This window comes from Ambystoma mexicanum, chromosome 2q (genome assembly GCF_040938575.1).
Source record: "Ambystoma mexicanum isolate Mex_15411 chromosome 2q, UKY_AmexF1_1, whole genome shotgun sequence".
NCBI classification, from domain to species: Eukaryota; Metazoa; Chordata; class Amphibia; order Caudata; family Ambystomatidae; genus Ambystoma; species Ambystoma mexicanum.
Window position 1 is genome coordinate 1,406,271,819 of NC_090924.1, and position 27,314 is coordinate 1,406,299,132.

The 27,314-nt window shown below is 46.5% G+C and overlaps 1 protein-coding gene across 7 annotated transcripts in view; it reads left to right on the forward strand.

Moving 5' to 3' along the window:
* TBC1D5 (TBC1 domain family member 5) overlaps positions 1 to 27,314 on the forward strand; it is a 2,783,701-nt gene that overhangs the window by 2,158,325 nt on the left and 598,062 nt on the right. For all 7 annotated transcript variants that reach the window (XM_069648897.1, XM_069648892.1, XM_069648893.1 and 4 more), the window contains one exon: positions 2,974 to 3,080. In XM_069648897.1, the coding sequence (XP_069504998.1) occupies positions 2,974 to 3,080 (107 nt within the window). The remainder of the gene's footprint in view (positions 1 to 2,973; positions 3,081 to 27,314) is intronic.

Here is a 27,314-nt window from a genome sequence, read left to right on the forward strand (position 1 = left end):
GCACGGTCTGGTCTGGTCTGTCCGGATACAGCGGTCTCTGCACGGCTTCTGGATCTCTGCACTGGTCCTGGCAAAAGTTATTGGCAAGGGATTCAAGCAGCTCGCCCGGCTGTGAGTAGCTTGCAATGATTTTAGGCCTGCTGCAGAGAACTCAGCTTGTGGTTTTAGGCCTCTGATTTAGGTTCTAAAGTATAAGTTCTAGGTTCTGGAGTATGTAGCTGGAGTCAGTCTGGAACTGGTATCTTCTGGATGCTTTGTGGTCCGGCAAAACGCTCTGCAGCAACTGGATTTGAATCTCTCTACCTGTCCCAGCAGTCTCTTTTTTATGTGTTTTGGAAATGGGTGTGTGCCTGGGCCTAGCTAAGCCTGCCCCTCTCTACTTGTCATTGGCCCAATTCTCCCCTCTCTCATGATTGGGGGACGGAAATGTGAGTCAGAGTGATGCTGTAGGTTTTATGGGTCAGAGGATCCTCCCCTGGTCAGTTTGCCCACAAATCTATATTTGATTCAAATACATATTGCACAGATACACAGTTGTTTAAAATTACATGCACCCATCACATATCACATGAGGTATACTCTGTTCAAACTCTGCTCTTCCTGGGGGCTTGCATTCAGAAATGCCAGCATTTTGCGCTTTTTAACTGGTTTTGCAATATCGGACATTTACCCAAATTTACACACATGTGCGCAAGGAGTATGGACATTAATTGATGAAGTGTCAGATTTTTAACATGCAGACATTTGGAGTGAGACCCTATTTTCCGCTAGCAAACCCCCAGAATACACCACAGGGTCCTAACGCATCTCAAAATGTTCCCAGAAAATCACAAGAATTATGGTATCATTTAGATCATTTTTGACAAGTCCGCACCATGAGTTATACATCTTTCTTAAAATCATATTCCGGCCAACAGGGGTGTGTCTTCCCAGGTCACATGGTGGAGAAACCAGTCTATCCACTTTCTTTAAGCTCAGCCTGTCCTCAGAGGGGGCTGCCCCTCCCCGTTTCTGCCAAGAGGAAGCCACTTTTACGACACCCCCAATATAACATTTGCCTGAGTCCAGGACAGGCCTTTGTTCAACTCCCTGTAGCTGCTCCACCCCTAATCTAATCAGAGAGGTGACAACTCCTTTTGGCAAGGGGAAGAGTGGCTGAGCAGGTTTTAACTCCTGTGGGGGTAGATGTCAGGCAGAATTGGAATCTCTTTAAGCCAGTTTTAGCTACATGTCATTTTTTTGTTCCCAGTTTTAAATCACTTACGATTTTTACATACACATTAAATAATTACTTCCTTCAAGTCATTTCAGAATATAGTTTTACATTGTATCCACCTCTTAGCAAGTCTTTCCTTGGTCTGGTTTTGTTTCATTTGTTCAGTTTTACACAAAAGTCTGGTGGTTTTAAAACGCCGGCTTTCTGATAGTGGCGAGTACTGGTAATGCAACCATTTTTGGGATTTAAGAAAATGAATTCCCCACAGTTCTGGGTTGCTTTTGGCAATCAGCATTGCCATTCCCAATTGTTTCAGGCTACTGTGTGGGTAGCCCAATGGTGGTTTTAGGCAGTGCCCTCCTGTGCTCACAACATAGGCAAAAATGGGTGGCAGCCTATTCTTCATGAATTTCCCTGTGCATTTTCTGGGAAGTTCTGGCCATCATGATGTTTTCCATGCCAGTACTGCACAGTTTTCCTATTCTGGCGTACATGTGGGCTTTTTGGCCATCTTGGATTTTCTAAGCCCACAGCACCAAATGTTGCAGCATGATAGCTCAAACGTGGGTCAAGACACCCAACACAGTATTGCGAAAGTGAAATAAGGGGCAAGACCAGGTGTGCAGCGAAGGGGAACAGCGTCTCACCTTAGAGCGTCCATGGAGCGGACAGGGGCAGACAAGGCCTTAGTTGCAGGATTTTGTAGCAGTGGCAGACTCCCGCCTGCTCTCATTGGACTTTATAGGCTGTCACAACCATTGGGAGGGATTGTGGGGCCAAGACAGCAAGGAAACAAGCTGCAGAATACTGTGCAGACATTTTAGAATGGCCGTGTAACAATGAGCCCAAATGAAGCAAATCCCGAAGAACGGCACAAATCCACGATGGAAATCAAAGGCAGGCCAGAGAATACATGTGATGGAAATCTCCAGCTTCCTTAGTGAAAGGCCAGTAATGTCAATATGCAACGGGCACAGTCAGGCAGTAACATATGAAAGGCGCTTACCCTTTCACGGTGCGTGCTCCACGCACGTAGTTGATAATGACATTGCTCCCGCACCTCACGAAGCATGGCTCCTTCCAGGAGTAGAAGATATATACTGCTGAAAATGAGGCTTCTTTTGTTTGTTGAACCAATGCCCCATATTGATCTCCAAATAAAACGGGGCATCTCTTTGTGTATGCGTGTTCTGTTCCTCCATCCTCGCAACACATTGTTAGTGGTCATGATCAACTCCATCCACAGGAGGACATCACCACGGAAACGTGGGGCGTGCCTTCTGGCAGTCAGTACATATCCTATGCGATGGCCAAGGAGAGAATGAAAAATAGCCATCTTGCCCCCCTCCTGCCAGGGGAGAAATGACATGCTGCCCGTCCCTTCTATCCACCATACCAGAGAACATTTGAAGGTAGCTTGTACAAGTGCTCATTTTATTGTAGCCAAAAAGCTGTGTGAGCCTAGAACCACCTAGCGTTATCAGTTGTCGTTTTTTCCTGTGACCTAAAAATGCAAACATTTTCTCAAGACCCACAATGTATGCAAATAGATGCAAAACATGCACATCTAAACGCCTGGTATGTTCTGTTTTTCTCACGTGGGCCCCGGACGTGGGCCCTTAGTGTTTTCGGTGGCAGGTGTTTCCTCTGCCTCCCCCTCCTATTGTTTAATTCAACGATTTTTTCCCTCTTTCTGTGATTTCTTAATTGTGCACGTCTCTCATTTGACGGGTTTTGTTTTCTCTTTTTCCGTCTAGTGATCTCCAGCAACTACCAGACCTGCCTGGGCCTCCTCATGCACTACCCTCCCCTCGGGGACGTGCACTCCCTCATCCTCCGGGCGCTCTTCCTCAGGGACCCCAAGGTAACCAGCACGTTTCCCAACCTTCAACGCTGTACAATAAGCGGTGTCAGGTTTGCACGCAGCGAAGGGAGGGGCCACGGCGCAAAAGAGTGACCTCATCACGTACACGCTAAGGGTGGAAAAGGTGTGCGCGTCACGTATTGAGGTCACGATTTCAGAACCCGTGCCCCGGCGCAGTGCACGCCTGCGCTGGGATACTTGAGTGCAAATGTCTAGTTTTGGACGACGGCCATGTAAAAACAGCATTTTGTGCATAGTTTTTGGTTCATGGTTTTGATTGCGCACAATTTGCACTAGGTTTGCACTTTCTGTGGTGTGTGCGTCCTTATCACTTGATAAATCTGATTTTGCGCCAATCCGTGTGTATATTTGGGAGTGAGAGTACCGCCAGCTGATTCTGTACGGTGTGTGCTGCTTATGATCACACCATCAGAACAATATGTGCTGTCTCTTCTTTCACATTTGAAAAGTGTACCAATATTTCTTTGTAAGGTTCTTTTTGACAATTTGATGGACGCGAATAGACAAATGAGGATGCTCCATTTGTTTGCCCTGGTTCAAAACTCAATGTAATACATTTCAATTTAAGCTAATTTTGGAACAAAATGTTTTTGGGTTGGTGTTGGCGTGCAATCAAATTAAAATGGACAAAAGCCTCTCGATATCATTTTTGTCCCAGTGAAAACATCTCTATAGTATGCATGACGGAGAACAATGTTGCCCGCGTTCTTTATCACAAGCAATGCTGTACAGCACTACACACATACACAATTGACGTGTAGCTCACATTTTAGGAGTTGAACAGGAATATGGGAGCATGAAGTTGCTCAAGTAAATCGCACACAAGCCTTTAAAAACGCGCAGTGTTTCAAATTCACCACTGGGACTTTGTGTGGCCCTCCATTGACTGGGCCCGGGTCACCAGTCTCTCAGCCCCGCCCCTTCTCACAATGGATGGCCGCAGAAGAGGAGCACATTGCTTTGGTTTTTGGGAGACTCGTTTTAGCCTTTTTTTTGTATTGATATCGGAACCTCTTGTACGCGGGATTGCCCCTTCCGCGCGCTCACTCACGTAGCAAAACTTTGATGAATTCAGGAGCCCGTTTGCTAGTTTTCATTTAGGAATACATTAAAAAAAAAACAAGTTTAAAACGCAATTACAAAGAAAAGTCATAGAAAATGCGAACATATTGTGTTCCCTGAAGAAACAGATGCTCGCCGCTTCCCGAAGGCACCAAAGACTGGGAAGGAAAGGCTTAGAACTATTGTTTTAAGTTAACTGTGAATTTTGCAAGTCTGATTTTACCCTTTAGCAAATTAAAATTCTAATACAGCTCCATAATCAAGGTAATTGTCATCTTTCTGCGCGTTCCGCCCCGGTTTTGGTGTCTTCGGAAATGTTCACCTTATCACAATGAATAATACCTATTGCCGTGCCGAGGCGGTGCAGGAGACCATTACCTGAGCAGACTACCAGGGAAAACTCCACAAAATACTATTTCTGAAATACTTTGCATTCATATGTCTTGAAAATGGCTTGCCGCATACGGGTTTGCAGGAAAATCATTCATCTGCACCAGTGTTTTTTTGTTTTCCAGACTGGTATATTTAAAAATTGATAGTTTCAGAAACACTTTTTTGTTTGTGTAGCTCCTAGGCCTTTTACACTCAATACAGAGCTCTGACTGGCTCCTCGACGGCCCGCCCAGCTGCCATTGGCTCTCCAAGTTAACACTTGCACAGTTGATGGTCCTTCAAGTTCTGCGCCCCCAATCCTTCACCTTGCATCTCTTGAGCGAGACTAGGACTTTCCCTGCAGGTGAATGCTGACGGGGAGGAACCCTAGCCTGCATCAGGGATGCTCAGCAGTGATCCCCAATCCTTCTCCTTGCATATCTTGAGCAGGACTTGGTGTTTCCCTGCAGATGAATGCTGACGGGGAGGAACCCTAGCCTGCATCAGGGATCATTAGCAGTGATCCCCAATCCTTCTCCTTGCATATCTTGAGCAGGACTTGGTGTTTCCCTGCAGATGAATGCTGACGGGGAGGAACCCTAGCCTGCATCAGGGATCATTAGCAGTGATCCCCAATCCTTCAACGTGCATATCTTGTGCGAGACTTGGCCTCTCTCTGCAGGTGTATGTTGACAGGGAATAATCCTAGCGTTGTGATTTCTACCTGTAGGTCAGCACTGGAGCGGTTGTTTCTCCAGTGCGCAATAGTGCCTCTTTGCAGGTGAAAGGTTGATTGGATACCCTCTCAGGTTAATGAGTGGCCTTCCCCCTTAGATCACGTGCTAGATCAGTTGCCTCCCAGATTTGATGCATGTGAGGGACCGTGTGGTTGTCGTCTATTTATGTGGTGTCTTCTTACCACTGAGGACTAGTGTAATGTCCTCCTCAGAGCCACATTATTCCTTTGATAATTGAGAGCTGCGCGCCGATCTTAACATGATGTTGGTTTCTCAACAGGCGGGGGCCTTTCCACTGTTGAAAACAGAAATTGTTGTCTCCTGGGCATGGCACAATGCCCTACTCAAGGGATTCGGCCAAAATGACAATCACATTTTCACTACCCCACCAAAAGACCTAAAACACATACCACAAAACTACCAAAAGTTCGAACTTTGTGTGGTATGCGTTTTAGGTCTTTTGGTGGGGTAGGTCAATGAAAGAAATGAAAAAAGGCTGTGGAAGTGTCCCCCGCAAGTATAGTGAGCAGGGGTTGTGGGGGACAACCCTGCAGCTCACCCGGCTTAAAAAAAAAAGAAAAGCCGGGGGATGATAGTGTCCCCCGTAACACCCTGCTCACTATACAATGCAGTATAGTGAGTGGGGGGACTCCAGGGGACACTCCTGCATCTGACACATTCAAAAGTTTTAAAAAAGTTAAAAAAAAAGAAAAGAAAAGGACCCTGCGGTGCTGTTTCCTGATCACGGACATGAAAGGGACCCAGGTTGTGGGAATGAAAGGTAAGTAGGTAGGTGGGTGAGGTGTGTTGGGGGTCTGGGTGTGGGCAGGAATGCGTCTTTGTATGAATTTGGGGTTGTTTTACAATGGATGGCCGCATGGGAAATGTACGAACATTTTTGTATTGCGTGCATTTCTCTTGCGGTCAGTTCTGTCGCAACCGTTTCAGTCGCGGTAAAACAACCCCGATTCTGCTCAAGAGGGCCGGAGTGGGCGTTTTTGATTGTTCCTGCATGTGAGGCCTGAAGTGATGGGCCTCTCAGAGTGCTGTACGTTTCTCTGGCAAGGCGGGAGTGGCCTTGCATTACCTGCTTGGAGTGAAGTGATAGGAGGGGACTGGAGTGGCACCTTACAGTAAGGCCGGGGGATAGTCCAGACCCACAGGTCAAGGGTAAAGTATGTTTCCCGTCCTAGCAGAGGCGTAGACAGGGTTGTCTAACAAGTGGGGCCTGAATCTAATGTAGTTGGGCGCACGGCATCTGTGAATGCCCACACGGCGATGCTAAGTGGGCATTTACTGATTTTGGGTGGGTCTTGCCCGCTCAGGCCCTACCGTGTCTACGCTGCTGCGTCCAAGCCTTTTGCGCGGGAAGCCGTAGCAGTCTTCCGTGAATGATGGGCTTGAGCTCTTGCCACAAAGCTGCTGTGATGCGCCATAAGCAGAGGTTGAAGCTTTAATTCCTCAGATCAATGTTTTAATGGTGAGACCTGTGGCAATAATCAGCCAGGCACAAAGTGGTGTAGTAGAAAACCTCCTTTGCCAACTGTATAACCGGTGCTTTGCGAGTGTGTGGTCCTCATACCCGCTTTGCAAGTCCAGCAGGAGCCCATTTCTCTCCGTGAACCTTTGCCTGTACACCAGTGACAGCGTGAAGTGCCCTACCAGGACATGTGTGTCTTGCCTGAATCAGTGGGACCTAGGAGCCCGAGAGCCCATGTTCCGTGTGAGCAATGTGTCACTGTCCAGGAGGAGGGTGACTAGAAAGCCCACTGCTCCACTCACTCTGAAGCCTTTCCTCTAGGCCACCCCCTGGTACATGAAGGAACGCCTGCCTCGTTTAGGGGTGTTTAAGAGGTCCCCGGGAGCTGCTGGCCTTGTCCACATGACTAATTGCCGCGGGAGGATCCGCAGCAGCGCGCGCTGCTGCCTAACGCGAAGGAAGCGCGCGCATTGTGCGGCAATGCGATAAATCACTTCCCCTTTGCAAGGCCGTTCATCACCCAGCGCCACCGAGGGCAGTTGCTCAATGGTGACAATTCTCTTCATGTCCTAATTAATGCGCGCGAGCAGAGTTTACAGAGCGCAGACTGCGGGCCTTTCTGAATGATAAATGGCAGCTCACTCTTGATCTCCAGCTGATAACGGGGCGCCCCACCTGCGTTCCTGGTAAACAGCGGGTCTTTCCTCTAGGTCACAAAATAACAGCAGCGCCATTTATTTTGCTATGTTATCATTGTTTTAACGGGGGATACTCGCGTCACTTTATGCAGTCTAATGTCTCTGGTGTGTTCTGACACCCCAGCTGTCAAAATCATTGTGCTTAAGTCCAGCTGCACCATCTCCGCCCGATTCTTTTGCCCCACAGGAGTCGTCTCCTCCTTCCTCTTCCCCACTGGGAGGGAATCAAAGTTGGTGCGGTTTAATGACCAACCCAGAAGATGCAGGCATTATCGACTTAATCCTCGTCCATTGCACAGAGAACCATTCACTCTCACAACCTATATCCTCCCCACCACCTGAGCCAGTACCCTAGAGATCCATTCCCACAGTGCCATGCCTCTTTCCACCACCTACCATTCAGTCTCCCAACCTGCAACCTCCCCACGGCCTGAGCCAGTACCCTACAGATCCATTCCCACAGTGCCGTGCCTCTTTCCACCACCTACCATTCAGTCTCCCAACCTGCAACCTCCCCACGGCCTGAGACAGTACCCTAGAGATCCATTCCCACAGTGCCATGCCTCTTTCCACCACCTACCACTCTCTCCCAACCTGCATCCTCCCCACCACCTGAGCCAGTACCCTAGAGATCCATTCCCACAGTGCCATGCCTCTTTCCACCACCTACCACTCTCTCCCAACCTGCATCATCCCGAACGTCTAAGCCAGTACCCTAGAGATCCATTCCCACAGTGCCATGCCTCTTTCCACCACTTACCACTCTCTCCCAACCTGCATCATCACCACCTGCCTGAGCCAGGGCCATCTTAAGCACATTTGGCGCCCCCTCCACCGAACCAAATGGATTAAGGGATCCAGAATATCTGGTTTGCCCCCGCCACTCCCACCCTCATGCCTTGCAGCGATCAAAATAAGCGTTGGTACTCCTTTTCAGTCCCCGTACCCTCTTCATTCTTGCTGTAATCAGAATGATAAACAAGTAGCATTTCAAGGGCAGCATTGGCATTCCATAACAAGGGTACCTGTTTTCTAATATAGGTACATGACACTTTTCATCAATAGCAGCCAAGAGGAATGCGCACTGGCCATAGATTAAATGGAGGACACTGATTGTATGAAAAAGGTGCACACAATCCAGAATAGACAGACGACTCCGATTAGCTGCCTCACAGAATGCAAAAGTGCTCAAACATGGATGCATGAGACCAATTGGAAGAGAGGAGAAAGCTCCACATTCCATATCATAGAGAGGGGATTAAGATTAGAAACTACCAGAAAGATGTCTGTATGCAGACAGACTGAGAGTAGAAGAGGGGCATGGTTTTCCAGTAGCACTGCCTTTAGAGAGTTAAGGAACCAGTGGCTGTGGTGTGCAATAAATCAATACTCACTTGTATTATAGAAGAAGCAATACTACAGCCAGTAGAACCATGAGTGAGTTTTCGTTGGTTTTGAAGATCACACCCTGCGAATTAAATCACTCGGAAGGGTGACAATTTTTAGAAAGGTTTAGGGACTGACAATGTAGACAATTTAGGCAATACGAGATTAAATAAAATGCCCAGGAAACACACATGGGTAAGAGGTGATGCTGGGATTGACGCTGACTGTGCAATTTCTCCACTTTACTGCTTTCTTTTACAGTTCTTTCCATGAACTAAGATAAACCCATTGTATAGGAAAGTAAACACATAACCCAACATGACCATTATTAAAAACAAAATATTATAGAAGCGTATTTTGCAAAATGGGAATGATTCTAGCTTCATTATCTCCATCAAGAGAAGTAAACAAATACAAGCAATCTAATTCATATGATCTTAAAATATGTTATCTGGGTTTTTCTTTTGTATGTTAAAGCTTTAAATATGCCCAAAAACAAGATTGTGAAACTGTTATTTAAAATCTTGTAGAAAAACCTCTGAATTGTACAAAAAAAGCAAATCGTTTTTTGTGTCAAATGAACAGAACTTAAAATATGCTGCCAGAGTACTGCGACATCTAGTCTCCGTTCTTCGGTCTAGAAGACCTTCAACTCAAGTAGCCTACTTAAAAAGAAAGTTCAGGTGATGGGCTAAACAATGCCACCAGCATGTGAGAAGGCAAACATTTCCACCGAAGACAGCAGAGTAATGTCAGTGATATGATGATTTGTCTAGGATTGTGATATCGTCTGCTGGCAAAGCCAGGATACAAGCATAATCACTTTGGTGCCACAGTCTTGAATTTGGATACCTAATACCCTCTGCAGACTTAAAGTTGTCCTCCTCATTTGATAAAAGCACTTGTGCTACAAAACAAAGTACATATAGATGCAGGTTTATCAACTACAAACATAGAAAAGGATAAATCAGCCTTGCTGTAATTTGGTATTGTAATCTTGCATATCAACACATATCTCTGCAATGATTGCGTAACACACTAAGCTATCTTACCTTCTCAATTCTCACATTTATCAGTGAACTTTTCAACTTTGCCTATTGCTCATGATCAATATAATACGCACAGAGAGGTGAGAATGCTACAGGAGTTGGGCTGTAGTGAACGCACAAACTATGTTTACCACAGAGAACACAGAAAGCATGACAGGTTGATTTCATCAGAGCAGAATGTGCTTGTCACCAAAAGACAAACAATATGTTTAGCCCCTGTTAGGCAGAAACCTGTGCAGTTCCCTCTGGGACCACTGCAAAAGATTTAAGACTACAGGTGTTTGGCAGTAAACCCACTTGGTAGCAGTCTGTACCACACAGATTCACTTGGTAGCTGTGGCTGAGCAGTCATACTTCCCTCAAGAAGAGTTAGGCAGTATACAGAGTATTCACAATAGGTCAGAAGAGCACAGTAGAACAAGTAAACACTGACCAGAGCTTGGTGTAAAAGAGATATAATGATTTATTTAAAACCACATAGGCACTAATAGTAAGCAATTCAAAAACACGGTCACTAAAAGATATACACTCCCTTAGAAGAATTTTAGACAAGTCTTAAGTAAAGCCCCACTTATTTTCAGACAGCGGTGAGCGCTTAACGCAGATGGCACTCTAATAATTCGTTTTAAAAGGGAGAGAAAAGCAGAGTATAATATGAAACAGATCCCAACCCTTTTCATAAGAACAAAACAAGAGAGGGAGGCAAGTAAAACCGTGAAGTTAGAGTTCAGAAGACGGGATCCACTTTAAGAGGATCAGAACGAAATGTGTCCAAGGTCACACGGTTGAAGTGCACAAGAGTCTTGCAAAGGTTCAAAAAAGAGTTGGACCAAAAGAAAGGGACCCGTTAGAAGGTCAAGGCGGCCAACCCAGTCCAGAAGGTTAAGGGATTATTATTACCTTGTAGCAATCTTTAGAAAGGGAGGCCTGGCGGACACAGTAACTTAAAGTGGTGAGAATACTCCAGCTGGGGCAGTTGTTCCTGGCAGCGGATGCAAGTCGGTGCTTCGTCCGGGGGAAGAGAGGATCTCGTCGGGGAGGAAGACGGGAGTCCATTGCACTGCCAGGGAAGAAACCAGCCGCGGAGTCCTCGGGTAAAAGGAGCGGTCCTTTTATTTGCGGTCCAGTGTTAAGTGGCTATCCGGTTGCCGGTGTGCTTGGTACAGGCAATTCGACCACAAGACGGCCTGGGATGCGAAGAGAAGAAGGTAAACTGGTTGTGCCCACCAGTCAGGGGAAGAAGCCTCTCCAGCCGGGAGATTTTCTCTGTCGTCGGGAAGTGGTGAGTCGGTTCCGCAGGCCTCCACCGGTGGTGTCGTCGTGGTAGGTCGGCTCAGCTTCTCCCTCATCGGATTCTCTGGTCCTGTGGCGACTTCTGAAGTTCCAGTCCCCAAAGTCCTGCTTTTATGCAGCACACCCCCATTCACTCAGCCTAGCTGTCAATCAAACATGCTAAGTGGTGAGCCGGCCGGCTCACCACTTGGGCCAATCACACAAGAGTGCGACTTGAGTTACCAAGGTAACTCAATCCAGGATGCCTAAACCCCCTCCCACACCCCCTGTGGTACCCAGACAGAGTGGCACCACTTTTGGAGGCTTCTGTGGAGAAGCCCGCCAAAAAGTGGAACAAAGGGCTCGACTTGGGTTGGAGTCACAGAAGAGAACACAAACGCCATTTTAGAATCGAGTCCTGGCAAAAAATACCAACCGGCTATGAGAATTAAATAATTAAAGTTGGTAGCCTCGGACAATGGGAAAATCCCATAGGGATATATTCGCGGTCGAATATAAAAAGTAGTATCCACTGCCACCAGCCAAAACCCGATCAGGGGGGACGGAGACGCGCCCCCTCGACTAACAGACCCCGGGGCAATCGAATTGCCCGACCAGTACGTCCACAATATGATGGTTTGTACCGGTTTCTGTTAATAATTTGGCACTAGTAAAGCCAATGGTGATTTTACATGCCTTGGGAGACAGTAGTCAGTCCCAGGGTATGGAGTCTATGGTGGGGTGTCACTATGACACCACTGTGTCACTGCACGGAAGGTGCTGTGTAACACACATAGTAAAAACACATGAGACTCTATGGAGTAAAGGACCCCATAGCCCATAAAACACATTAACAGTCAAAGGAACACCATAAATCATGTCCAAGAGTTGGAGAAAAAGAGTTCACTCTTGGCAGGAGAAAAAAACAAACTCCAGAAATCCAGCAAAGCTGCTGGGGGACTCACTAGGTTAGGAAATTCAGCCTACAGAGAGAATTCTCTTTGTGCTAGTTAAGTTACATGAACAACGGGAATGGGCTTACTTCGCTCAGACAGTCTTGTGGGGTCCCCTTCCAAGGTGGGGGCCCAGGCCAAGTGCCCCTTTTGCCCACCCATAAAGACGTGTCTGGCCTGAGTCAGTACCCTAAGGATCCATTGCAACAGGGCCATGCCTCTTTCCACCAGCTACCATTCACTCTCCCAGCGTGCTCCATCCTGGCTGCATCATCCCCACCGCCTGAGCCAGTAGCCTAGCGATCAACTTCCACAGTGCCACGCCTCGTTCCACAGCCTACCATTCACTTTCCCAATGTGTTCTATCCTGGCTCCATCATCCCCACCGCCTGAGCCAGTAGCCTAGGGATTCATTTCAGCAGTGCCATGCCTCTTTACACAGCCTACCATTCACTTTCCCAATGTGTTCTATCCTGGCTCCAACATCCCCTTCGCCTGAGCCAGAAGCCTAGGGATTCATTTCAACAGTGCCACGCCTCGTTCCACAGCCTACCATTCACTTTCCCAATGTGTTCTATCCTGGCTGCAACATCCCCACCGCCTGAGCCAGTAGCCTAGGGATTCATTTCAGCAGTGCCATGCCTCTTTACACAGCCTACCATTCACTTTCCCAATGTGTTCTATCCTGGCTCCAACATCCCCTCCGCCTGAGCCAGAAGCCTAGGGATTCATTTCAACAGTGCCATGCCTCTTTACACAGCCTACCATTCACTTTCCCAATGTGTTCTATCCTGGCTGCAACATCCCCACCGCCCGAGCCAGTAGCCTAGGGATTCATTTCCACAGTGCCACGCCTCGTTCCACAGCCTACCATTCACTTTCCCAATGTGTTCTATCCTGGCTGCAACATCCCCACCGCCTGAGCCATTGGCCTAGGGATTCATTTCAGCAGTGCCACGCCTCTTTCCACAGCCTACCATTCACTTTCCCAATGTGTTCTATCCTGGCTCCAACATCCCCTCCGCCTGAGCCAGAAGCCTAGGGATTCATTTCAACAGTGCCATGCCTCGTTCCACAGCATACCATTCACTTTCCCAATGTGTTCTATCCTGGCTGCAACATCCCCACCGCCTGAGCCAGTAGCCTAGGGATTCATTTCCACAGTGCCACGCCTCGTTCCACAGCCTACCATTCACTTTCCCAATGTGTTCTATCCTGGCTGCAACATCCCCACCGCCTGAGCCATTAGCCTAGGGATCAATTTCCACAGTGCCATGCCTCTTTCCACCACTTACCGTTCACTCTTCCAACCTGTTCCACCCTGGCTGCATCATCCCCACTGTCTGAGCCAGTAGCCTAGGGATTCATTTCCACAGTGCCATGCCTCTTTCCACCACCTACCGTTCACTCTCCCAGCGTGCTCCATCCTGGCTGCAACATCCCCACAACTCTTTCTATCTACTCATCTGTGTGATACAACTCTAGCTCGCAGTCTACTCACCCAAGACCCTGAACGGATCTCCAGTCTTTGATGCACTGGACTGATGCCACACCGCCCATCGGCCTCCCCCAGTATCTTGGACACTCTTAGAGAAAGGCTCCTTTGGCCACCAGTTTTCGGTTCATTCTCCCATGACGGGCCTCTCTCCTCTTTAGAAAGCACCCAGGAGAGTGCCCAACAGGGGAGCTCTATGAATCTTTACCCTCCCCTTTGAAGCCTTCTCCTTGCTCACCCTTAGTTATCCTTTTTCCTCCTGGCACCTCTCTACAGAATGACTTCCACCTGGGCTTTGCAGCCACCAGCTCCCGGAACACCTTTAGCGCCGCTTTGCAGAACCTCACCCCATGACTTGAAGGCCCTTAATGGTCACTCTTCCGCCATGTTCGATGCCACCGGCCCGAAGAGACCATCTTATGCCCTCTTATTTGTAATAAACTGTAGTGCAGTGGAGGAAGCACAGGTCTTGCAGGCCTGTGCTTTTCAAATATTGTAAGTCATGACAAAAGTTGGCTTGCGCGATGCGAAATGCGCTATTGCATAAGTTTAGCACAAGGGTCCAGCGCGTGTTGACATGTCCCTGTTGCCTGATTTTTGCAGTTCATGGCTTCGCTTCTGAACTGCCAGGCCATCTCACACCATGAAATAAATGAATATACACAGAAGCTCAGTCACGCTTTCCAGCATACCAAAAGTTTTAAAAACTGTCCTTAATGACAACTTTTTTAAACAGGTGACAATTCTGAACGGCGGCCTCAAGAGAAAACCCAGCTTTTGCAGGTGCCAGTGGAGATGATTGATTGAAACGGCACTCTCCTGTCATTAGCATAAACATAGTGAACAACCGAGCGTGGAAAGTGTGTGTTTGAGGGAGAACAATTCAGAAAGTGTCAGAGTCAATTCCCAGGGTCCCTGCCAGTCAGAAACCACATGACACACTGCGGCTTTCTTTATGTGCATGCGGATTGATACAGGGCTGGGGGGTTTAAAAAAGGAATCGCCCACTAGCGCGCTACATATCAGGGACCAATAAGGCCCAGGCGCACTAGATTGAGATGAGTGGGTAAAGTTGTGGTAACTTCAAATAATGACCTTTCATTCGGCCTGACCCCACTGAACAGTAGACCACTGTCAATGTGCTTTTAAGTGCTATTTGCAAAAGCTTTAAAAACACCATTTAAATATAAGGGGCTACTTCATCCCCCATTAAGTGACGTCAGACAAAGAGTAATGCGCTTAATGGAGCAATTTGTTAAGAAAATCGAACTCGTAAGTGTTTGCGTGGTTTTGTGATATCTGCAAAAAACAATCGAAATATCGCACAGCATGGTGGACAAGCAGTGTATGCAATTGCAATGCCTGGTTAACATATTGCCACCATCCACATCATATTTATCAAGGTGTGGCGAGAAACCCTTCTAGGTTTTTGTGCAGTACAAACTGCCAACCAGCTACAATGCCACTCGTAATTGGACTACTGGGCTCATTGCCTGATTTCTCGCTAGTAAAACAGTACTTCCTGAGTTACACTTATAGAGCCTGGACAATGGGCTTCCAGCTCTGCGGCTGCGATGAACACTTTGGCTATGTAGGAGCCTTGGAGCCAATGTGGAGCAGACTTGAGTTGCATGTGATGGTGTTTAATGGGAGCAAAAGCAAATTGGTGATGGCTGGAAGGTTTAGAATGAATCATCACCTCTGGCATTGCTCTGGGCAGCCCTCCAGACCATCGTTCTCCCCCTTCCAAACCATTACAGAAGGGGAAAGTACATATGCAGATCGGGCTTGTTTCCACGTAAAAGGGGCAGTGCAGCCCGAACTGCTTTGTAACATTCCTTTTGGCAGGAGACCATAAGCATCCCCAGCTATGTTGCATCCTTGTTGGGCCTTATCGGTGAGGAATAGCTCGGGTGTCTAGGCCCAGCAGGCCGGGACCCACGTCATCTAAATATGCACAATAAATGTAGGCACAATGACGGTAACTACTTTAAGTTTGAAATCTAATCATAGCAGGCTATGAATGCTGACTAGTGTTCAACGCTTGATTTTTTACACTCTTTCACAGATGGAATCCCATTGAATGTATTTATACTGATGCTCATTTGTTAGAAATGTTTGAATTGATTATGACAAGAATATGTTGTACTTACAAACGATTGGGTTAATCATAGAGTAGTAGAAAAACTAGGTCAAATACAGCAATGTTCTAACTTCAATATTGCTGTATCTAATAGGAGTCTGTAACACAAGCCTAGAGAAAGCCATTGGACTTGCGAAACAAAAATGCACGTGCGCCAAAGGTTATTGTTGGCTCATACACACCAACTGTATGCCACTTGTAAGGAATGTCACACAATTCACTTACTTTAATGTCTGTAAGTATGGGATATGATGCAATATTCCTGGTTGATTGAAAATTAAACCAGACGTTGATGACACATATTCAAATGTGTAACTCCTTCTTTAAGATAATACGGGGCACTGAACACACGACTGTGGGGAGACTAATCTTCTTTTGTGTTCGTCAATATGGAGCAGGGTGATCTTTGGTTATCATGTGGGATGCGAACATAGTGCTGAGGCGAGCGTAAACCCATCTGTTTTACCTGGGTTAGTAGTGCGGCTGCTAGTGTTAGGGGTTTTTGTCCTGGCAGACGAGCATACTAGGAAATAGATTATTAGTGGTAGTCCTGGCAGGAAGAAGAACTTGAAGTACTGCACTGTGATGCACTGTGATGGAAAGAAAATGGCAAGGCCATTACTGTGTTGCAACGAACTGCGGAAAACCCATTCTGACAAAACATTGTTGTTGATGAAGAATTATGGAACTATTTGATTTTCAAGGAAAAGAAGGTATATTGAAATATTGACTAAAAGTATGAAGACAGTCTTTTTGATTTTGCAGAAACTTTGGACAATCATTTGGAAGAGTGATACATTGTGTTCAATCATAAGCCAATGCAAATGCAAAGTGAATGACTTTTAGAGTGAGAAGAACTTTGTGTTGTATTCAGAGCAGAGCTTGGCTACTAAAAATAGCTTTCTTATTTGGAACTTTGATTTGGAAAATCCTGCTTTAAACTTGGAGAAGGGGATCCGACCCTGTGTACAAGGATACATGCTTACAAAGTTTGTTTGAATATAACTGTTATTTTGTTGAACCTGAATGGCCATATGATGGCTGTATGTGTAAGTCTGAGGTATAACACAAAAGATCAAGACCAACAAGTGATAGAACTGATTTGATGAACTACTATTCACACAACTTCACTCTTTAAAGAATAGTTTTCTTTTGTCAATATGAATTACCACCTTTCCGCGATATGAAACATTAGAAAAATATCTTCATGTCATTGTAACTTTTACTCAACTCTTGTACGAGTACATACACAGTGTAAGGGACAGATTCCTTTTATTAGAGTGTTTTCCTTTAGTCTTAGTTTGATAGGCAGGGAAATCCTCTTTAGGTTCGGGATAGCAATGGGTTTATCACACCCTTATTTAATAAAATGGCTACTTGTAAAAAAACCTTTATCGACGTGTCCGCCTTACAATTCTGCCCACTCTCCCACAAAATGCTGAAGGAGTAGTTGAGGCAGAGGCAGAACAGAGTTCTGAGTTTGCCGCAGAAGCTGAAGGGAGAACGACAGCTGAGGTGACGCAAGATGAGAAGACCTGTCACCTTGCAGAGTAAGCGCAGCAGGAAGGGTTGTTGGGAAGAGAGACCCACTTGAGAGGGAGACACACTCCCAACCCGACTTGCAGAGCTTTGGCATGCAGGAGGCAGCGTACGGTCCACATAGCAGGTGGAGCTCCGGGAAGCAACCGTGCAGGCCGCTGGAAAAACGCAAGTGCTGGAGGGAGACAGGAGACCCATTGCAGCATCAGCAAGGGCAACAGACGCCAAAGGAGATCAGGGAGTATGCCTGACGCTAAAGGCAACCCCGGGGTGCTCTGAATAGAACATTTTACAGACATCCAATAATTCTAAATACAGAACAAGCAAAGCAATACAAATGTAACAAGCAGCTCCCCTTATATGGGATGCCAATTGGGAGAAAACTGTAACCTGCATTGCCAACATTCAAGAAGCTGTAAACAGAGGCAGCTATTGTTCAACCCTCCTCACCTAGGATACTGGTGTGGAGAATCATGGAACAAATACTTCCTAGCTGGCGAGTAAACCTGGAAAGGGACCAATAGTAGTTAGTCCTGGCAGGCGAGTGGACCAGGAAAGATGATGTAGTTCTGAAACAGTATAATTGTGGCAAAGCGGTCTAATGAAAATAACTTATTAACACTATTTCATTTGAAGAACAGGTGTTACATTACCAGAAGTAATTGTGCTATTTGTTGAATCTAGGGAGAATATCATTGAGCCTCCGGTATCGGACTCCTATAATATGGCCAGTGGAAGGCAGTCGCTACCTGATCCAGACCCTGCAGGTGGTAATATGTGGGAGGATCACATATGGAGGGACTCTTGCCAGGGGAAATTGGTGACATTCTTAGCCCATGAGTCGCCAGTGTTGATGACTTTGTAAAATAAACCAAACTGATGTTACTGCTATACAAACTACTATGGACTACAGTACCCATACAGCTTTAGATACTGGGATGAGGAGAAGAGCTCAGAGACAATGAAGATTAAGACTGCCATTAACTAAAATATGCAGTCTAGTTGCTTTAGACCAAAGCACCTGAGTGGGACTTGAGCCAGCTGAGAGAAGAAGGTGAAGAAAATATAGAAGGCAGTGCGTGCAGCGTTGCTGGACTCTCGGCTGTCCGAGTTGTGGGATCAACCACCGAGAGAAGAACACCATTGGAAGCTGTGCGAAGGTTGCAGGCAAACTTCCTTGCAGAGGACATACAGCGGAAAGCAGCGTGAATAGAAGAAGCCCATCTGATGAGGAAACGAGCCCCCAAAGCAACACATGGCGTGTTGGTAAACGAGGAGCTGCGGGAGTGATTTGCAGCTCACCGGAGCGACATGGAAGCCAGCGAGCGAATGGGATGCCCAAGGTCTGTCACAAACGTTGACAGTGAGAAGGAGATGCCAAAGGAGCCCAGTGAGTTGGCCCAGTGCTAATACTGGCCCCAGGGCGCTCCAAATGAGGCAAGTGCTAAAAGCAAACAATTCTTGAATACCAAACAGTTAAAAATGTAAGCAGAATCCATATAACTTTAAACATTGCATAATTAAAGAAGCAGAGTGACACTAGCAAGCATGCAAGTTCACTTCTGTAAGTTCCCTTCTATGGGACTACTATTGGGGAAAGCTTACCACCAACATTACCAACAGCCAAGAGCCTGTACGAAAACCACCCTAATACAACAATGGCATACATCCCCGCACAAGAAAGATCAATTGGGGAAAGCTTCTAACGAGCACTGCCAGCAGTCAAGAGGCTGTCAAGAAGTGGCTCAAAGACAATTTGAAACCAATGCTTCGATATTGAATTTCCAGTTTGGGGAAAACTGGAGCACACATTACCAAGAGTCAAGAGACAGTAAGAAGAGACAAATATTGTTCAACTCTCCTTCCAAGAGATATTGGTGTGGAGAATCCTGGAATCAATATTGCCCTCATGTTTGTAGTTGTAGGAGTTTTCTTCCGGTCAGGCTAGTACACCAGAAAAGGGATCATACTGGGTAGTCCTGGCAGGCAGTCGTACCCGGAAAGAAGGTGATGATTTGAAAAAGTATGTTTGTGATGAGATTTGTTTGACAAACTGGTATCATTAAGAATAATTGCTGTTGCTTTGGAACTGCTGTGCTATCCTGACAAAAGTGATTCCCTTGAAGAAGTTGTGGTTTATCCTGACACAAGTGCTTCACTTGAAGTTGTGATATACTAATTATTGTTGAACATTTTCCGAAGAGAACTGTTGCTTTGGGTTTGTGAACAAACATTTGTGGAAAAGACGTTTGTGGTATCAAGGGGAAAGATAAAAGAGATGTTTTTATGTTGCCTTAAATGGAACTTTGTGGAGTCAGAACTTTGTTCAACATAACCCTGAATTGATCCAGAGTAAGGGAATTAAACCCTGGCCACAAGGATTGCTTAAAGAACTCTTAAGTTTGAACTGTCCATTTATTTTGTGAATTGAAAGATAGGTGTATATTTCATGTTTTATTTTGTTGTATGTGTTAGTGTGAGGGTCAGAGACTTTCTGGACACTATAAGGAACCCATGGTGGCAATAGTAAGACAGACACAAGTGATCACAGTTCCAGGGTGTTTATTTAGCGTTATCAGGTTGTGAAAAATGCCTATCTAACCCCAAATCGATAATGGGGAGCAAGCTACGACCATCAAATAATAATACAGTCCTAGCGGAGTATCGTCAAATAAAAATGACCTATACTAAATAAAAATATTGTAAAAAATTACTGCTACGTTAAAAAAGAGTGTTTTAATGTTCACAAGAAAAGAAAGAAGTGTTCTCAAAATGATAAGTCAAGATGGTAGAACTGGAGTTTCTTCCCCACGTTTTTAGCATGGGACAAGGCGGGACTCTTGAGAACAGCTGGGCTTCTCCAGCACAAACTTTGTTTGTTTCTAAAATATCAGGGCCTTCTGTGGCCAAGTCTCTTTCACACAGTCTCTTGCCTCAGAGGACCCGATGTGCCACAAACAACAAAAACAAAGGTTCCTTTCAGTAATCGTCACAGCGGGTGATTTCTCTTCACCCTTGGACCCCCTAAACTGGGTTTCGATCCTTCTTGCAATGTTGGCTTCCCTCAGTCGGGTCCACTGCAGCCTTTTATCAAACGGTACATTGAAGAGTTCACGGGTGTATCACTGCTCACCCTAATTTGCAGGCATGCCTCAGCTGTGTTCACTTTTGACAGTATCACAGTTCACTTTGCTTTAGATCAATACAGGATTTACTTAGCTTTTCCCTTGTCATCCCACCGTCTGGTTCACATAGCCATTCTTACACAGTTCATGATTTTCTAACACAGTACATGATTTGCTCAGCTCATCAGAAAGCGGGGTTCCCTTCCCCTAGCTTTCTCTGGGCATCCCTCTGCCGGGTTCACACTAGCCACAGTTCACCAGACAGTCCTTTTAGACCCCTTAAGTTCTTCCCTTTACCCAATTCCGTGTTTCAGCCCTCAGTCAGGCTTTCCCTAAAGCCCCCAGCCAGGATTCACACAGTTCTATTAATACATAAAGTTCCCCTACGTCGGGCTCAAAACTTTCTCCATGGCTCTTACACCTTGACTTCCCTCTGTCGGGCTAGAGCCGCTTGGACTTCCACGGATTGTTGGGTTAGACTTTTGAGTGGGCAAGGACTTTTACGGGAACCCCAGCCTGACCACTGTGACCATTATTCCACTCTCATCATTCCTTTTGTACGCTTCCCTCAGCCGGGCTCGAGCTGTACTGGCTTTCACATTCCCCCCAATGTCTCTTGGGATTTGTAGTTGCTTTATATTTCCTCAGGGTTTCCTTTTCTCACACTTGAGTACCCCTTTTGCTTCACTTCCCAGTTCCAGCCACCAACACGCTTACCGGATCCCTCTCTTTATCCGCCGTGAGACTTACTCAGCTAGCGTGTCACTGGTGGGTAGCCCCCTGGCTTGAGAGTTCTGGTAGGAGGTCAGGGTCACACCACCTGCTCCTCCTGCACCTGGACATCCTTTCACATGCCCAGGGGAAGCAAGCTTTGCAGTAAACACGACTAGCAGGCTGCAGTCTGCCTTCTTTAGCCCAAGGAAGGGTAGGGCTCCTTTGCTGGACTGTAGCCCCACACAGGTACTGGCTGAGCACCTCACTCTTCCTCCTCCTCCGGGAACTCTCCACTGCTTCCTCTGCTCCCTCTTGCTCCTTGGTGTGCTTGGGTCTTGTTTGTTTATTTTATTTCTATAGCGCTCCGGACCCTGGAGTATAAGGGCACTTAATACAGGTTACAAGGCACAGTACATGGTAATAAGCAGTGATACTAGAACAATTTGAACAGCCGTTATATACAAGAAATATAGGCAGTGGGGTGATAGCACCCAGTAATGACATAAATGAGGCATAAACAATAAGTGCAGTTTATATCTACGTCTAACTTCAAGGTTGATCTTTTGTCAGAAGCCACCCAATGGCAAGTTTCCTGAATGATTGGAAAGATTTGGAAGATTTAATATTCAGTGGCAGGGAGTTCCAAAGTTGGGAGGCGATGACGGTAAAGCTCGAGCCTCCGGCTCTTTTAGAGGTGAATGTAGGTACTATGAGACATAGGGTATTGGAAGATCTCGTAGTTCTAGTGGAGGATTTCATGGTAAATTTGTTAGTCAGGAAGGGTGGTGATAAATAATTGAGAGCTTTGTAAGTGAGGCAGAGTGTTTTTAGATCAATTTTATGTTGGATGGTGAGCCATTTACAAGTGGTTCTAGTGGCAGAGATGTGTTCACGCCTGGGAATGTTTAGCGCTGCCCGTAAAGCATTATTTTGAAGGACTTAGAGTTCATTGATTATCGCTTGGTTGGTACCTAAGTAGAGGCTGTTGCAGTAGTCTAGCTTAGATTGTATAAGGGCTCTGGCTAGCGTGAGGCAGCTGTTGGGGGAGAGAAATGGTCTACAGGCTCTGATTAGTTTTCTGGTATAGGCAGTGGCAGAGGCAGTCGCGTTAACTTGCTTAGTGAGGTTAATATTGGCATAAAGATAGAAGCCGAGTGTTTTCACGTTTTTAGCGACCGCGATAGAGTTTCCATCAATTATGATGCTAGAGTAATTGGGACTAAGTTTTTGTAGGTTGTTCGGTGAGCCAACAATGAGCAGTTCAGTCTTCTCGTCATTGAGGCAGAGGCCGTGTGTGGCCATCCATGCCTGAATGACGGAGAAGATTTCATTGGTCCTGGCTACATCAGTATTGTAATTGCCCGAGATGGTGAGGAGTATATGTCTGTCATCCGCGTAGTTTGTGTAGGTGACACCCAGACGATCCAGTTTATCAAAGAGGGGCTTTGTAACGGGTGGGTGAAACGCATGATCCTTGTGGGACACCACAGGTGATGGGGATAGGGTCTGCTGCTGCCTCCAGAGAAAAGACCCTCATGGTTCTATTGGCCAGGAATGACTGTATCCACGTGACAGCAGAGGGGGAAAAGTGGGCGGCAGGCAGAGGTGGTTACAGAGTATTTTATGGTCGACCAGGTCGAAGGCTGCTGAGAGATCTAAAAGGAGTAGGATGGCAGCCTTGCCCTTATCTTTAATTTCGTCAATCTGACTTTTAAGGTCAACAAGGGCGGTTTCAGTTCCATGTTGAGGCCGGAAGCCAGACTGACGCAATCCGAGTAATTGGTTAGACTCTAGGTAATGCTGAATTTGCAAGTAAGCAACTCTGTCAAGGATTTTTAACAAGAAGGGAACAGTTGTGATAGGCCTGTAATTTGTAGGGATGGAAGGGTCCAAGGTCTGTTTTTTTAGTAGCAGGAGGACCCACGACTGTTACAGATTATTGGGTACCGAATTAGTGGAGAATGACACGTTTATAAGCTTAGAAATGAAGGGGGCGAGGTCTCTTGCTGCATCTTTTATGATCTGTGCAGGGCAGCTGTCCCCTTTGCAGTTTGATGGTTTGAGGGATGTTATAATTGTTTGCACTTCTAGTACAGTTACATTTTTGAAGGTGAATCCCTGGTTGGTGTTAGGGGTGGTAGGTGGGCTTGGAGTAGGGGGGGCTAGGGGTGGGGCTACTATTGGACAGTTGAAGTCTTTTATTTTCGATTTTTGTTTGTAGGCCAGTGATTTTGTTCGCAAGGGCGTCTTGGATGCTAGTGCACCAGAGTTGGTCCTTCACGGACGTGTCCATAGGTGGATTGGGGTTTTCTAACTCCTTCAGGATGGTGAATAATTCTTTGGTACTGGAGCTAGCATTGCTTATTCTTGTATTATAGGCTTCCTTTTTAGTGCAAATAATTTCTTTTTTATAAGAGGAAGATGCATTTATGAGATTGACTTTGTGTTCCTCTGATGGATTCATTTTCCAGAGGGCTTCCATTTTGGACTTTTTATTTCTTAATATTTTGAGTTCAGGTGTATACCAGGAGTTAAGATGTGCTTTAGGTTTATTTTTGCGTAGTTTTGAAGGGGCAACAAGGTCAATAGCTTTGGTCATAGCGTTGTTGTAGGTGCCTACTAGTAAGTTGAGGTCTGATGTATTAGGGATCATGTTTAGGGTGGGTAGAACCAGGGGGATGAGGGCTTCGGCGGTGATCCGCTAATTTCTTGTCAGACATGCTGGTGCAGGTGGGCGCTGTATGTGGAGAGGGTTATTAGTACTAATGTCAAATGAGAGTAGGAAATGGTCAGTCCATATAAGTGGTTGGGGGTCCTTATAGGTAATGTTGCAGTTGTGGGCGACGAGCCAGTCTAAGGTTCTACCTTTCTGGTGTGTAGGTAGGGTGCTAAGTTGAAAGTAGTTATGCTTGCCAAGTACATTGGCAAGGGAGGATGCTGAAGTGTCGTGAGGATCATTGTAACCCAAGTTAAAGTCACCTAGAATAATATTCTGTGATAGAGGTTTAGATTTTTCGGCTATGAGGGAGGTTATATCTTCCTCAAAGGAACCTGTGGGACCAGTGGGTATGTATAATAGTTCCAGGGTGATGGAGTTCTTTGGGGAGGTTTGAATTTTGATAGATAGGTGTTCACAGGAATTTAGAGGAAGGGAGATCACAGATCTAATGTCAAGCGTGGATATGAAAATAAGTGCTACACCTCCTCCACGTGCATTAGGTCTGTCTGCCCTGAGGATGGAGTAGTTGTCTGGAACTGCGAAAGATACCTGCTGCGGCATGAAGCCAAGTTTCTGTGGTGGCTAGGAAATCCAGGTCTGCTGAGCGGATGATATCTGCAATTTCCGTGGGGTGAGCCACAAGGGATCTAGCATTGAGTAAGGCTCCTTTAAGTGGAACAGAGTTTGCAATGGTGTTTTTATTAGTGATTTTAGTAGTGGGTTCGTTGGTCATTTTGCTAAGTAGGCTAGGGAGTCTATAACCTAGTCTGTCGTTATGTGCCATGAGGTTGGGGTAGGATGTAGGGCGATGTTCTAGCACATTGCGTGAGTTCTGGATGTTGTCCGAGTGGTCATCTGTGGCGAGGTTAGGTAGAGTGTTACCTAAAGTAATACTAATTTTAGTACTATGGTCTGTAGGTGCACTGTGGGGGAAAGGAGGTAGGGAGGGTAGGAAGGGTGTGGGGCAGGGAATGGGGTGGTGTCTAGGACAGCCAAGCTTGGCAAGTCCATTACTGAATGGGATAAAACTATTTCTGCTACAAGGCGTGCACTCGGGCATAATGCAGAAAGGGAACATGATGAATACTAGCCAGGCTGGCATAGTTCAGATATGGATACAGGTAGTAGCTGGCTAGCAACTATAAAGCACAACACGATCAGTGTAGTCTGTTAGCGACCATGAGGCAGAATACAATCAATGTGGTCTGTTGGCGACCATGAGGCACAACACAATCAATGTGGTCTGTTAGCGACCATGAGGCACAACACAATCAATGTGGTCTGTTAGCGACCATGAGGCACAACACCGCAATCAATGTGGTCTGTTAGCACCGTAGGGTTTAACACGTAGTGCAGTGGGGCAGCTTCTAGGTTCAAAATAGGACATAAGCTGAGATGGGGTTAGGCAACGCTTGGGTTCAGGTAGGATGCTTGAGCTAATAATGCAGTGGGCAGCAACTATGTTCCGAGTCGTACCTAAAGCTATAGCACCAAAGGTGTCATATGCGAGGAGAGTAGTCGTGTGTCAGAGCGCAAAGCTATGAGGCACAAACTTGCAGGTTAGAATGCTGGGTACAATTACTGCATGTGGCAGAAAAAAGCAGTCTAGGTGCTGTTTGCTAGTGGGAGCCCAAGAACTAAAGACACGAGAAGAAACAAGCAAGGTTGAGGTAGATGTGCTGTCGTGGGTGGTTGCACACCGTGTTAAACAACAAAACAGTGACCATCGTAGAGTAAGGCAGCCGTAGCAGCGGTAGCAGTATATTTAGGTACAGGTATCTAGATTCAATTCTAGTCAGAAGGGCAGTGGATTAAAAATGCAGAGGGGCGCAAGTTCAAATACATAGAACAAGCATACCTATGTTCGAATTTGGCTGAGGGGGGCAAAAATGCAGTGTATTAAAAACAAATTATGGTAATCGCTACTTAGTGTTAAATACAGGGGCAACCATCAAGCTTGTACCCAATGCAGCGTTGTTAGGTCAGTTAAAGGCAATGGCAATTCAAAGGTAGATGCAATATCAAAAACGGAAGCAACACGTGAACCTGTACAGATCCAACATTAATAGCGTGGTGTCAGCAAGTGTGCATAGTGCACGGTACGACATTGAGGAAGCAGTGTGCCGGCAGCACGCTACTCAGAGGTCGATACAGACCCAGCAGGAGGGCAGAGGGAACAGGCGACCGAGGTGCTATGATTAGGAGCGCCATTGGCAAGGCGGTGAGAGAGATGGGAATAAGTCGGATGGTGGCAGTAGTGCCTAATGGGCAGGGGCGAGGCACGGAGTGAGCGTGAGCGACCAGAGGCAGCAAAACGGTGAGGACTTGGCCACCGGAATCCAAAAAAGGGATGTTCAGGGTGTGCACATGCACGAGTTCTAAGACGATTAGTGCAGGAGTGTTGGCACAAGAATGTTAGGGGAAACAAATAGTTCAGTGAAGTAGATCGGAGTGAGTCTTACTGTCGCTGGGCATTCCGTCCGGATCAGGATGCACAGGTCAGGTAGTCAAAAGGATGAAGCAGTATCTGGCATAATGCCTGGGCGAGCGGCGAGGAAAGGCTATGGACAGGCTTGGGACAGGGGCTAGCCTTGGTTCCTTGGGCCTTCATGACGGTGGGACGGCTTATGCCTGCCGGCTCCTGATAGGAGCAAAAGTAGCACAAGGCGGCCAATCGGCTGTCTGGTTACCTGCCTGGGTGTGGATTAGGCATCAACAACCAGGAATTGGTGCGGGGCGGCCATCTGTAGTAGGGATCCTCTGCCAGACTCAGCCTTGCAGCCTCCCTCCTCTGCTCCCAAGAGCAACTGACCTTTCCTCATCAGCAGCATCCCTTTATACATCTGTGTGATGTTAATGGGTAGCAGATCGGTGATTAGGGTTGGGTCTGCCTGACCCTGGCTGACTTCATTAAGGGGACAGCCTGCTGTCAGAGTGTTGTAGTCTGTCTTCTGTCTCTTAGTGGGGTTTTCACTGGTAATCTTCACCATTCCAAATCGCCTCCTCTTCTTCCCAGTATTATGCCAAAAAGGGTCAGGGGCAGATGCAATATGTTGACAAATACCCAAAAAGACAGAGGGGTAGTGTGGTTGTGGGTGAGGGGGATATCGTATCTTGTCTAGGGTATGCCCATGAGAATGACCCCGAACTCCCCTCCTGGGTGATCCTCCTACACTGGTTCACCCCCAGGGTCTGTATCCAACGGCGATGGCCGTGCCCTGGCCACCCGAATAGAGGATTCTCGGTGTCCAAATGGGAGAATACCCCTAGGTTTCTCACAAGACTAGGCCACTTTTCTTTAGTTTTAGGTTGCCAGGTAGCCATTTCCTTGTTAGGATAGGTTATGTTAGGCCTTATCCCACACTTTTCGTTTAATAAATGGCAAAGCTTGAGAAAACTTTTACTTATGTGTCCGTCTCACATTTCTGACCCTTAAAAGCTATCCTGACAAAAGTATTTAATTTGAAGA